The 13,777-nt window shown below is 35.2% G+C and overlaps 1 protein-coding gene across 1 annotated transcript in view; it reads left to right on the top strand.

Moving 5' to 3' along the window:
- The window catches only part of LOC122798187 (squalene monooxygenase-like), a 1,523,743-nt gene that overhangs the window by 248,871 nt on the left and 1,261,095 nt on the right, over positions 1-13,777 (top strand). Inside the window, exon 3 of the mRNA XM_044066934.1 lies at positions 5,324-5,504. Coding sequence (XP_043922869.1) covers positions 5,324-5,504 — 181 coding nt within the window. The remainder of the gene's footprint in view (positions 1-5,323; positions 5,505-13,777) is intronic.

Here is a 13,777-nt window from a genome sequence, read left to right as displayed (position 1 = left end):
TTAAAAACTGTTAGCACGTCTCATGCTGTCACACAGATGGCAGTCACATGGGAACAACTCAGAAATCAATTAACAACTTTAAGTGCTGCTAGCGTGCTTTGTGATGTCAAACTAATGGCAGTCAAAAGAGAAATACATCTTTAATCAGCCAACAGCTTTAAAAGCTTTTACTCACCTTGGTTGCCACATGACCTTTTGTAAAGTCCATAATATTGCACAGTGGCATTTGAAACTCTCCCTAAATTACAAAATCATCACGATGTGTCTCTGATCAGTATAAGTTGTTGCTATTATATGTTTTTGTGATAGATGTCATGAAATTCCCATGTTAGTGTTAAGTTAATTCCTTGACATTCATTTCTCAAATACATAACTGGTTATGGCCAGAGACCTGATCATAATCCTTTTTAACAATCATGTATGTTTAGTATTCTTTACTTTCTCTGGGCATTGCATTTATTTTGGTATGCAGCTCAAACAATGATTCTCTATCAACACAAATATGAATTTCAAAAAAATATGAAGATGCATAACTTTCACCCATCCTGTCAGCCATCAAGCCTTTATTCAAGCCTGCCTGCTTTCCATTTAAGCCTGGCAGTGAGCAGTGGTGGATGCATACTGTCAAAATACTGTAAGCAACTGGATCTGTCCTCTACAAAAGCACATTTTTTGAAAGAGAACTGTGAAGCCTCATGACCCTGAACACTCATCCCTGCATATCTTGCCCACTCCCTTAATTCCCACCTTGTTTGAAGATGCCCCATCAATAACTTACTCCAATTCTGACAAACATATTACTTTAATCCAAGTATTAACTATGTCTCAAAGACCATCTGCATTTTAGAGGTGCATGCTTTCAAACCATTGACTTCTATGAATATGCAAATGTATATAACAATGATACTATAACCATATGATATACAATATTGAAATGGTTTTGCAGCCACATATTAGTTTGGTAATGAAGTGTACACTACTGTGACATTCTATATTCTGCTCCCAGTAAATGAGAGGAAGATTGTCTTTGTGTATTGCATGTTTCCAGATCAGAGCTTGGACAGAAACACTTAGGATAGTCTACTGATTGCTGGTTCATATTTATTCTTGCTGAAAGAGGTATGGGAATGAATGTACTGACTGTGATATTTGATTTTCCATGAATTAATTGAATTCATTAGAGTCATGTTTTAGCAGTATTTTTGTTCTTGTGTTTAGTTCTGCCACATGTTGACTAGAGTGGCCTTTGTGTAGAAATCTGTTTCATTTCATTGTCTGTTTAGGATATCTGTAGACTTTTCAAACAGGTAAGGTTTAAGAAAAATATGTCGATCTTTATATTATGTTTATGTGTGTCACATTTGAGCTGATCAACCGTAGTATGTTTTTACCATTTTTAAGTTTGTGGGTCTCTAGACCAAATTTAAATAGTGCTCTTTAGAGGGCTGGTAAATCATTTTATTGGGTTAAATGAAGAAACATTCTCTATATACTCTCATGTAGCTGTTCCTTTTCAAAGCCTATGTACATAGAAATCAGCAGCTATAGAAAAGAGTTCAGAAAATAAGGCCACTTAGCTGGCAACTGTTTGATCTTTCATCAGAAAATAAAGAAACAAGATTATAATATATGCAGATCAGCCAATAATAATGTGTATTAAGTAATAACTATAGTTTATCATGAGCTATCTGTCACAGCAAGAGGTTCTTCATTTCGATTCTTGGCTGGAGTGGTTTCTGTGCGGAGTCTGCATGTCCTCCCTGAACTCAATTGAGCTCTAAAGACATGCAGTAGGGGTGTGTGTGTGTGTGTGTGTGTGTGTGTGTGTGTGTGTGTGTGTGTGTGTGTGTGTGTGTGTGCCTTCTGTGAAGGTTGGGGGCTGGGCTAGCAACTGGACACCGTAAAAACCCCACTGCCAATCAATCTGCGGATTAGTGATCTGCTGAGGTGACCCCTAACAGGAGAAGCAGAAAGACATTGCTTTTGCATCATGGGCTATCTTATCAGCTCCAAAACATGGTAGAGCATGTTTTTGTTGTGCACACTTTAGTTTACTGGAAGTTGCTATGTTATACATACATTTTCTAGTCACAAAGTCAATACAGGGGGGACGATAAATTTATATTTGTTTTATACCTTCTCTTTTCCTCTGAGCTTGTGTCATCTTAGAGTTACTACATATAGAGATAGAGGGTGTGTGGGGCCTATTCATGTCAGAGGGTACAGAGGTGTTGCTTCCCAGCAAAAAGACTTATTTATTATTATTAGAAAATGACAATACCCTTCTGTAGAGCAGACTTTCTCCAAGAGGGCATTGGTATACAAGGAGAGCCCTGTATCAAGTCTGTAGCATCATGAAAGAATGTTAGGCTGCATGAAGCATGGAATATAAACATATGGCCATCATGTTTTTTTGTGTGAAAAATTAACTATATTAGAAGTGTGTGTGTGTGTGTGTGTGTGTGTGTGTGTGTGTGTGTGTGTGTGTGTGTGTGTGTGTGTGTGTGTGTGTGTGTGTGTGTGTGTGTGTGTGTGTGTGTGATAGAGAAAGAGCCAATGAAGAAATTGTACATAAATCCGAAAATAATACATGATTCCCAAATCAGGGAAAACTGTAAATATTAAGAAGTTAATAGGGCAAGAATTTTTGCATCAAAATACTTTTTTTCTGAACAATAAAAGTTATTAAAGTTAAAGTTTTTTAAAGGACAGAACAGAAAAATGAGGCAAAATCTGGCACAAGCTGAGTATTTTTTTTTTTGGGAGGGGGTATGCATTCCTTTCCATTGTATATATTGTTTGTTCATTTAATGACAGTGACAGCAAAGTTATAGACAGTAAAGAAAGTGGTTGTATCTACTGAGTGTATGTAATGTTCCTGAGTATATGTGTGTGTGAGTATGTCTGTGCCTTTGCATTTGCATATGTGTGAGTGTGTATGAGTTTCTCCATATGTGTCAGAAACTGTCTCAGTCTGCCTGTGCATCCATTAGTGTGTCTATATATGAAACACTGTGTGTGTGTGTGTGTGTGTGTGTGTGTGTGTGTGTGTGTGTGTGTGTGTGTGTGTGTGTGTGTGTGTGTGTGTGTGTGTCAGCTGACATTAAATACTTACATAATGTATTTTTGGATGTAAAATTCCCCATCCAATGACAATTACATTTGCTACAGCAACTGGGAAACATTAGACGTTGGATCTATTTTGCATCAAAAATATAAACAAATCAATTTACTAATAGTAAAACAACAGAAACCAGTTTAATAGATGGCCTATTTTCTAAGTGCAGCAATGCACCCCATTGTGGGCATTATAGGAAAAATAGACTACCTTCCAAGGATGAAGATGTGCTCTACCTGAGGAGTCAGGCCTCACAACATTCATAGCTGGTCTGTTGTTTCCCTAATAACACCCACCTTGTCAGGAATGGTTTAATATAATTTTTGTGAATGGAAAAAATAAATGCCATTCATAAGACCGACTCACAACAATAAAAAACAACATAACTGTTAAGACACAATGTTAAATCAGCTGATCAAATTCAGCACATTCAAAATTGTGTCTGAACAGATCACATGATGTGAGTATAGGTGCTCATGTAAATGAAACTCCTATACCCCACATCATGTTTTGCAGGGGGCCACCTCCCTTGTGGGATGCAGTGCCCCTGCTAACTATATATTCTGACTCTGAGATTGCACTACAGTGAGGAAATGGATGAGTTTCCACACTGCACTGTACCGTGATCTTCATATGGTACGTCAAGTTTATCATTTGCTGATATAAACTTTCGAACATGGAGATGTTCAGCAAGATGGACATTCAAATATCCCAGTTTCAAATTGTCCATCTGTGGAGCATCTCCATTCAAAAAATTGACAATAAACTGTCAGGAATTATTGTTTGTTTGTAATGTTTTATTTATTTATTTATTTATTTATTTATTTATGCATTTGTTTATTTATGTATGTGTTTATTGTGATTGTCTGACAGTGTGATCACTGTGACTGTAAATATTCTAGTAATAACATTAGAACTATTCATCTTGACAAAGTAAGACATGATTAATCATAGTAAATTGACAACAATAATTACAGGAAAAAAGGTTACTAAATATATTTATTTCCTTATTTATTTGCTAACTGAATAAGTGGGTACTGGCATCATCACTGCACTGACTACTATATTCAGTGATAGTAAAAGCATCATCATACTTTGTTAAGATTTGGTGGTTATGATCATTATGTCTATATTAGTAAATTTGAGGCTTCTGATTTTTTTGCTTTTTTTTTTTTTATTTTTGATCGTTTGCATGAATGCCAATTTACTTGGTAGATCAATAGCTACTTCAGAATAATCACAATCATCTGTGGTTTGAAAGAATTGTACTGCATCAGACTTTTATTAGTGTCTCTGATCCTTTTTATCACCTTTAAAAATGTCTCTGGGCCCAGTTTCAAAAGACTTACTCTCAGTAGGACCATTTACCCTGAGAGCAGATCTTTTGAAATCTGTCCCCCTGTGTAAGCCTGTTTATAGATAGGCCTTATACCGAAGTAAGCCACTAACACTCAGAACAAGTCTTTTGGAATCAAAGCAGATTTACAGTGAGGGAAACTCTTTTGGAATCTGACTTTCTGTCAAGTGCTTCATTAATGATTGTACCATGTTTGCATATTATGGATTTATATATCTCATGGCCAGTAGCTAAAGTAAATGTTAAGGCATATCCTTTAGATTTCAAGCTTCACTTGTGTATACAAAAGTAGTCAGGGATGCTTAATGGTGCAGTATTCACTATAATAATGGTGCTCATCTGTAATTAAATGTTCCTCCACTTTTTAACATGGAGCAGAAATGTACAGTCTGTGTACCTTTATGTAAGGGATGTACATACCATACCATTTAGTTTAATAGCTATACTTTCCTCATCATAAGCCACCACAATATGTAGTTTTAATATTGTGACTAATGGTATGAGCAGGTAGAATCTCAGTTGACTCCTCTTTGTACAGTCTTTATGTATAATCTTTTAAGCAATTGTTGGAAGAAACTCAGTGTGAGATGTTTCAGCAAACGTGTTGTATGTACATTTTTGCATATTTGTGCATGGTGTAGATTGTCTGATGCTTTTTATGAAATTGTTTTGGTTGCTTTGTCACACTGTTTTGTTAGAGTAACACAATTTTTCATTAACAAAAGGGTTTTTTATATGGACATTTTATATTAGTAATTTTAAGACATGTCTATTTAGGCTGACCTGCTCCAGATTCCCTTTTACTACTGTCATTCAGAAAGTTGCTAAGAATACCATTTGTTTTGCAGATTCATTAGAAGGATGTGAAGCTTTGAAATTTCAGGGTTTCCAAATTCATGACTTGGTGAACAAGATAAAAAATAACTTATGTTTTCGACTGGATGAAAACGAAGACATTGAAGATGGTAGAAGTTTTCGTCATGGACGATTTGTTATGGGCCTTCGCAAAATAGCTATGGCTGAATTTAAGTAAGTATCTTTTCAAGGTATGATACATTGAACATAACTGAAGCATAAAAAGCTCAGAATACATAGGTAGTCACCTACAAATCATACTGGTGCAGCACAAAAGTTTACAATACATTCTTACTGTTAATCAATATGACCACTGTATGATTCTGCATTGCGCTGTTCAAAAACTACAACTTTAGCCACTGTTTCTTGTGTCAGGGGTACAAGGTTTGAATCTTTCCACCTCCATCTGCCTACTGTGTGACCATGAGCAGGTTAATTAACCAGATATATCTTTGGGGCAATTGGAGGTTTGGGCTATGCTCCTTAATGGTCTCCTATACTGCATGTCTAGTAACTAACTATAAAGGAAATAGTCCCACCTAGAAAAATATTGTTAAAAGTTATTAGTCAGACTTTTATTATCTCCTATTCCTTGGAATTCCATTGGAATTCCATCACTACAATGGATTTCCATGAAGTACACTTTTGCATTGCTTCTTTAACATTAATTTTCTTTATTTTTGATGTCAGTACCTATGTCAAACATGTTACCATTTCCTGTGTGCTGCTCTCCACCTTTGCATCTTTCTACATAGTGTGCTGTAATAATTTACCATCACATTCATAATTTCCCTGGCTTCACTTCTACAGTATCATTCTCATAAGTTCTGATTTAGTTATTCTTTTCAACATTTTGTTTTCTCAGACATTAAAACAATAATTTTGTTGCCCTGGGATTATTGACAGAATATATTTGTTTTAAAGCCATTGCTCTATGTCTACTCATATTTTCAAAGCACTCTTTCATAGATGTCCTAGATTTTTCTAAGTGTTTTTCATCGTGTTGTGTCCCACTTATTTTTTTTCTCCTCTGTAAATTCAATACTTTCCCAGCTGTCTAAATACCTACTGCCATTATTATTCCATATTTCATCAACTTTCATTGTGACCATGTTTCTACTCTTTAGTTTCCAATTATCTCAATTATTTACAAGCTCTTTGCTTCTTAGGTTCAAACTGAATACATTTCAGTTAAAATTTGATTTACCCAAACATTAAACAAATTCTGATTCAGAAGAAATATTGGAAAATTTTATTTTTTACCACTACAGACTTTCACTGGCTTAAAAATTATTTGTATAGTTTCATTGTCTGACACTATTACCAGATGTGTTTTCAGGATTCTGAGCATGTTACAGTATAGTTTTGATATGTAACACCTCTCTAATCTTCCCAAATGATGATATTTTGTAGAAGTATGTAGATTCCCCTTCATTTTGTATTATTTTCATTAGATCAGTGATCCCAAGTACATGCAAATATTTCTTTATCTTTTTTTTTATTTTATTTTATTTACATTGCATTGATCAGGTTATTCACAGTAAACCAATGGCCTCTTTTCAGGAGGGACCTGAGGTGGTATTAATACAGACTAGGGGAGATTTGGCCAAGATACTGAGGAATTTCACATTATCTTTTTGATAAATGCCATATGATTTTTGCATCCTTCTGAGCTTCTGTCAACTCAAGCAGATAGGGGTCAGTTTAATATTTCTTCCAAAGGTTGACACACTCAGGAGTGAAGCACCCCCTTATGCTACACTGCAATTTCAGTACTGAAGAAAAATATAATCTAACCGGTCTGGGAATAGAACCCACAGCCTTCTGCACCAAAAGGGGTTATGCTACCTGTTGAGTTACTGAGACTATAGTTCTAAATATCTGCACTCTGCTGGTATTCTGTGGTATCATTGCCCTCCAGAAACATGTTCCTCATTTCCTATACTATTTCAGTCACCAACTAGTATGATAATCCTTGATGAAAGTCTATAACTTCTCCCATAATGTTCTTTATATCTTCTCTGTCTAATTTCAATGGAATATATAAAGTGGAGCCATTGTATTTCTTACATCCTGAAACTATAAATCTGTATATATACTTCATTTGATCCTCATCCTTAATTGCTATACTCTTTTTAATTAATACTATTACCCCTTTCTTTTGCTTTCCTTCTATTTCAGCAAATAAATCCTCTTTCCCACTTAAACTTCCATGTTCTTTATGATCCAAGTGTTTTAATGCCGTTCTGTTATCTGTGCTTTACTAGTCTAAGTATATACCAGTATCTTGTTTTGTTTTTCATTGCTAACCAACCCATTAACTTCTAAACTAAGTCAAAGTGTGTCATAGTACAGCCTATATTTTATTCTATTTAACTTATACTTTTTCTCTTTCATTTACAAAATTGTCCTTCATAGTCTTTTTCCATCACTTTTTGTGTCACTTTATATAGTTTTATATAATACTGGATCAAATAAACCTGATCTCTAATAGGAACAGGCAGTTTACTCTCTACCCAAAAAGTAAATGTCATATTAACAATATTCATGTTTTGTTGAGTAATTAGAGCCAATTCTATATACAGACAGCAGAGTAAAGCTTCTTGTAGTTTTTCTTAATTGGACTCAGACCCTGATTACTATATAGTATTTTATTTCTGTAGCTGCCTCCCTATCTTTTGTGTTGCAAGGTAACAATGTTGTGTCCATTATTTCATACAGTAATGTTATTCTAGGTGTTTTTCATTCTTACAGCTAGTGCACAGTTTAAACGTGTTCATAAATTATTTAAAATGCTATAGTTATTTTCAAAAGATCAAATTGAACTCTCTGGTCCCAGTGACTCCACCTTCTTGCAATGAAGCACAGCTTGTCAAGGCAGGCAAGCTGCAACCCAACAGCACATCAGAAAGTAAGTTTATAGACTGAGAATTGCCCATTCTAAAGCCTGGTAACAAATATGAGTTTTACCACACAGAATACAAAACTAAGTAGTCATTTTATCATTAGTACTTACCAATTTCAGTGGATTTAAAACAACTTCCTGTGTGCAGCCTTACATTTTAATTATGCCAGACATCATTACCATACATATATTTCCCCGCATTTAAACAACTTTCTTCATTCTGTGCTTTCAGTGCATTATTTAAATGAATCTTGATAATCAACCTACTTTCAGACAACATACTTGACTGATTAACTTTATATTCATTCCTAGAAAGCTTAAGTTACCAGAACTTACATTATGCAAAATTGGCTTTTTGTTTTCATCATGTAATGTTCCTTTTTCATTCATCATTTATTTATTTATTTTACCCTTCCTTCTACTGTGTGGTAGTAACTTATTGAAAGTAACACAACATAGTTTGCAGTTTGAAAACAAATGTCACTTTCATCAGACAGCACAGAATATAGCTCCTCTGCTTCAGTTAGCTATAGCTTTCATTGTTTAAGTTAGATTTGAAATATATGTTTGTTAGTGCTTCAATAAAAAATCATTATCCACATAAACCCTTGTCTTCAACCTTTAAGACTGTTTCCTTGCTCAAAAAAATTGGAACAATTTCCTCCTTTAGCTGGTATGTCTTCACTTTAATCAATATTGGTTTTGGCTGCTTTCTCAGTTACACTTGAGAAATATTTATTTTGTGCCCTTTCTGTTTTAATGTCTGTAACAGAAAGTCCAGACGTGCGGAGGCACATTCTCATAAAGTCTTTATATTCCTTCTCTTTAATTTGTTCTGGTACTGCAGTAAGTTTTCACTGCATGAGCCATCCTTGAGTTCAGCCAGTTTCTGTGCCATTTGGTATTTTAATTGTTGTTGCAGTTCCACCATTTTTCATTCATCTCATTTTCAGTAGTTTGAATAACAGTTATTTCCTTTGATTACCTCCTTAAAGTAACTTCTATTGCTTGCCATCTTTGATTGCCTTTTCCATATGTTCCAACAGGGAACCTCTTATATTAAAAAATTGTATTTGGTCAGCCTTCCTCTCTAGAGTGACAGAGACTTTTTCTCCTTCAGCTGTCAATACCATCTACATTTTTCACTTCTGCTCCACCCTGCAGCTTTCAATCTCCTTTCAAGTTTTCATAGTTGTTCTTTCTGTTTTTACTTCCTTTACCATTTTTCTTCTTTTTGACTTTTTGGATATCATAAACACTTTAGCTACCAGTTTCTATCACAATGTTGTAGTAGTTTGCAGGTTTTTGTGGCTTTTAACTGTTCTCTGTCCAAATTTCTTGTTAGCTGCTTACATTATCACTGTCATCATGGAATCCATTATAGATATGTTTAATGTGCCTGACCAGTGAGATCTCAATGGGAGCCAATTAATCACATGACTACTATTACACTTCTGGATAAGTAGTAGAGGCAAGGCCACAATTCACTTACAGATGTGATAGAAATCTGAATGATTACTTGGTATCACTACAAAATATTTTTTGTTTCTCTAAATCCAAACACAAGATTCACTAGTGTTCTACCTGCAATTACATTAACTCCACCAGCATATTTATACATCTAGAACAATGCAACATGTATTATTTCAATGCTTGTGGTGAATGCTTCTTAAAACTCTATCTATAAAATAATGTATCTTATAACTGTTAGTTTTTATATTTCATGCTGTAAGAAGAAAGGGCTTCCATGAAATATTATGGAGCACTTATAGGACTTTAAAAAGTAATTAAAAGTGTTATATTCATCCTTTAAACATGATGAATTTGTCAGCCATGTATGTAATTTTCAGTTCTGAATCTAAGGATATTCTTTTACAAATGAACTGAGTGTAGTTTTGGAAATGAACATTTATACATAGAAATGTGTTGGTAGTATGTGTTGGGGTTTAAAGCAAGTATTTCTATCAAATCTGCATTATGAAGCATAGTTTAACCTTTTATTTTTTTTTAAATTTGCTGTGCTTCTTGATTAAAGTGGAATGCATATTGTTCTGAAAAATGTTACTAGTACACTGTTTACATCTCTCACTAATATATATATATATATATATATATATATATATATATATATATATATATATATATATATATATATATATATATATATGTAGACAGATAGATAGCATCACCCCAAACTGCATTTAGTCAGTATGAAAAGAGTCAACAAAAATTGGCCTAAAACACACCATATCGACTGAATCAATACTATAGCAGCAAAGGGTATATGCCCTTTTCTCATTGTACTGTGGCCACAGAGATTGTATATATAATTAGCATGGGGTGTGGGGGGTAGATAGTGCCTTGATTTTGGATGTGTTTAGTTTCTGTAAACCATATCTATCCATCTCTTGCTCTCTCTCTCTCTCTCTCTATATATATATATATATATATATATATATATATATATATATATATATATACACACATACACACACACACACACACACACACACACACACACACACACACACACACACACACACACACACACACACACACACAGACACACACAGACACACACACAGACATATATATATATATACACACACACATACACACACACACACACACACACACACACACACACACACATACACACACACACACACACACACACACACACACACACACACACACACACACACACACACACACGGATCTACTTTTAAAGCTCAAAATTTCAAGACTTCATATTTTTTATGCTTGAGATGATAAGACTTTCTAAACTTTGAAAGAAAAAAGAAAACTTGATTTTCTTTTATGAATATTTTTAAGAGTATGTCCAGAGAAGCAAAATTATGGTATGGACTTTTACCCGATTAAGTGTGTGCCTAACCAATGAGATCCCAACAGGAGCCCATCAATTGCATAACTACTATTTATTTATAGAAGTGCCATTACTACAAAAGAATGTCAGCAATGACCAGTTTCAGTAATCTTTGAGGTTGCTATGTGACTATGGAGTTAGTATATGTAAGTTGAGGTTGTTGTGATCTGACTACCAGGGACATGCAGGCTGGCTTTTCCCTAATAAAAAAAGTAAATATGTGACAATCTTAATAGTTTAAAGGTAAAAGTTGCTTTCTGGTTCACTACTAAATCAGCTCAATGGTATAGTTCATCAGAAATAGTACAGAAGCTTTTTAGATGGTTGTGGTTGCACTGAGATGTGGCAGTATCTGTTCTGCTCATGGGTATATGTAATAAGTTTTATGCACTGAACTTTGTTGTTTTATGGTAATGATTTTTTAAGCCTTAGTTTATAAAAAGCTTCTAAGCTTGCTTTTCATTTTAAAATGTTACCAGAGACAGTCCCTCAGATTAAAAAAACTTCCATGCAAGAATAGCTTATTCTTGCACGGAAGGGACTGTTCCCATGCAGCATGGCAGTGTGCCATGCATATTCATAAAGGCACACTAGCGTGCTCTTATATGGACATGGTTCTGTGTGCGAGTGCAGGGGGGCATGTCCAAGAACAGTGCACTCACAATGCACACACCCCCTGCACTCCAGAATTATCATTCACAATTCAAAATGAGAGAGTATGCATACATCTCAACCTCATAGAGCACAACAGATGGATAAATATTGGGGGGACAAATAGGGACACAGATGTTTAATATAGCCTATACAAATTTAGAAAGTTGATAGAATAACAGGTTTTGCATTAGCATGACTTTACCCTTGATGTGGAGTCTAAAATGAACTGTACATCAGTAGTAAACTCACTTTAATGCTAAACCTGTCATCTCAGTAAAATGAGAAAAAATTAAATCACACACACACACACACACACACACACACACACACACACACATATAAATATATATATATATATATATATATATATATATATATATATATATATTTTTTTTTTTTTTTTTGGGGGTGCAGCAAAGTTTAAGCATAGTTGAGCGGGTGTGCACTTTGTGCACCTGTGCTTAGCATAACTTAAGTATCTGAAGAAGTTAAATAGGAACATATCAGCTAAATAAGTAATCTGAAATAGTTGTAGTGGTTAGACCTTCAGCTTTGTATGCAAGCATTCACGGTTTGAGGCGCCAATGAATTATTTTCAATTTTACATGTGAAAGCAGTTGCAAAAGTCATATGTTGTAATAAATGAGGTAGTAAATAATATTTATCACCCAGGGTAGTGTAGCAGAACCAAAAATAAGGTGTCAATCCAGAAAAGATATGAAAACCCCATATAAACACAAGTGCCCCATACAGTATAATAACACAAGAATAAATGTAATGAAAGCACATAGGGGGATGTCATGGAAGGTAAATATAAAATTATAATATGTCAGGAATGATGAATCAATCCCATAAAGCTGATAGTCTATAAAATAAAACTTAAGCAATGCTAAGCATTGCACAGCTATGCTTACCGGGTGTAAGCATTGCTGAAATATGAATGCTAATCAATGAGTAGCCCAGCTAAGTGGATTTGCCCATTGGTAAGCAGTGCTGAAACTGCCCCTTTAAGCACTGCCACCCTTAGCTAAGCAGGTTTGCACATAGCTTAGCTCAACATATTCAAAACCATCCAATCATGGCAAAGGGTGGGAAATCAGCCTTATTTAAACCTTGCAGGTGGGAACACAGCTCATAACCAGTTGTAGCTCCCCACTGTAGGCAGTAGGTCTGGTGTTGGAGAGGGTAAGTGCTTTTGAGTGCAGAGCTGAGGCATACATTAGTCCAAGGTCATGGTAGGACTTCTTGTTAAAAACCATGATGTGAGACTGCTGCAGGACCGGTACCAGGGCTTCCAATGCAAAGTGCAGGCCTGAGAAAGTCTCAACCACGATCTCACCAGTGCCACTGTCATCCCTCAGACTGGTGAGCAGGTCCATCACCACTATGCCAAATTGAAGCGGAGGAAGAGGGAGCTCTTGGATCAGTGGGTCCAAGAAGCACGGCAAAGGAATGATGTCCTAGGCATGTGTAAGTATTCATATCAATAACTGCTTACCAAAGTCCAGCCTGTGTTTGTGATGGATAGGTATGCATAAATGTTTCTCTATCTTCTTTACAGCTCCAGCTGAGCAGACTGTGAACCAGGAAGCACATGCAAGCAAGTTGTGAAGCATGTGAAGCTGGTGAGTAACAATCTAGCTTGCAGTAGTGGTACCAAATAAATATAAAGGAGTAGAATGTCACCTTGCAGTATTAGAAATGGGTATGGTTTGTACTGAATAAACCAGACAATATTACAGTAATAGTCTCATATAGGTTATATATAAATAAAACTGTAACTGCCTGTCAATAAAATTCAAAACCCTGGACTGGTTGTGTTTACTCTGGTATTGTATTAATTGAAATGTGTACAGGTTATGCACAGCAACTATAGTTCTGAAAGCATTAAACAAGACTCATCTGACAAAGTAAGTGCCTCTGTTAGACACGAGATTAACTGATATGAAATGTTTCATGCACCAAGATCTGATATCTGAATAGTAATGTTGTGTTAACCAC

This window comes from Protopterus annectens, chromosome 3.part1, assembly GCF_019279795.1.
Source record: "Protopterus annectens isolate FY-2018-M chromosome 3.part1, PAN1.0, whole genome shotgun sequence".
Classification (NCBI taxonomy): Eukaryota; Metazoa; Chordata; order Ceratodontiformes; family Protopteridae; genus Protopterus; species Protopterus annectens.
The sequence above is the reverse complement of the archived record's forward strand: the minus strand, read 5'-3'. Positions and strand labels throughout refer to the sequence as shown.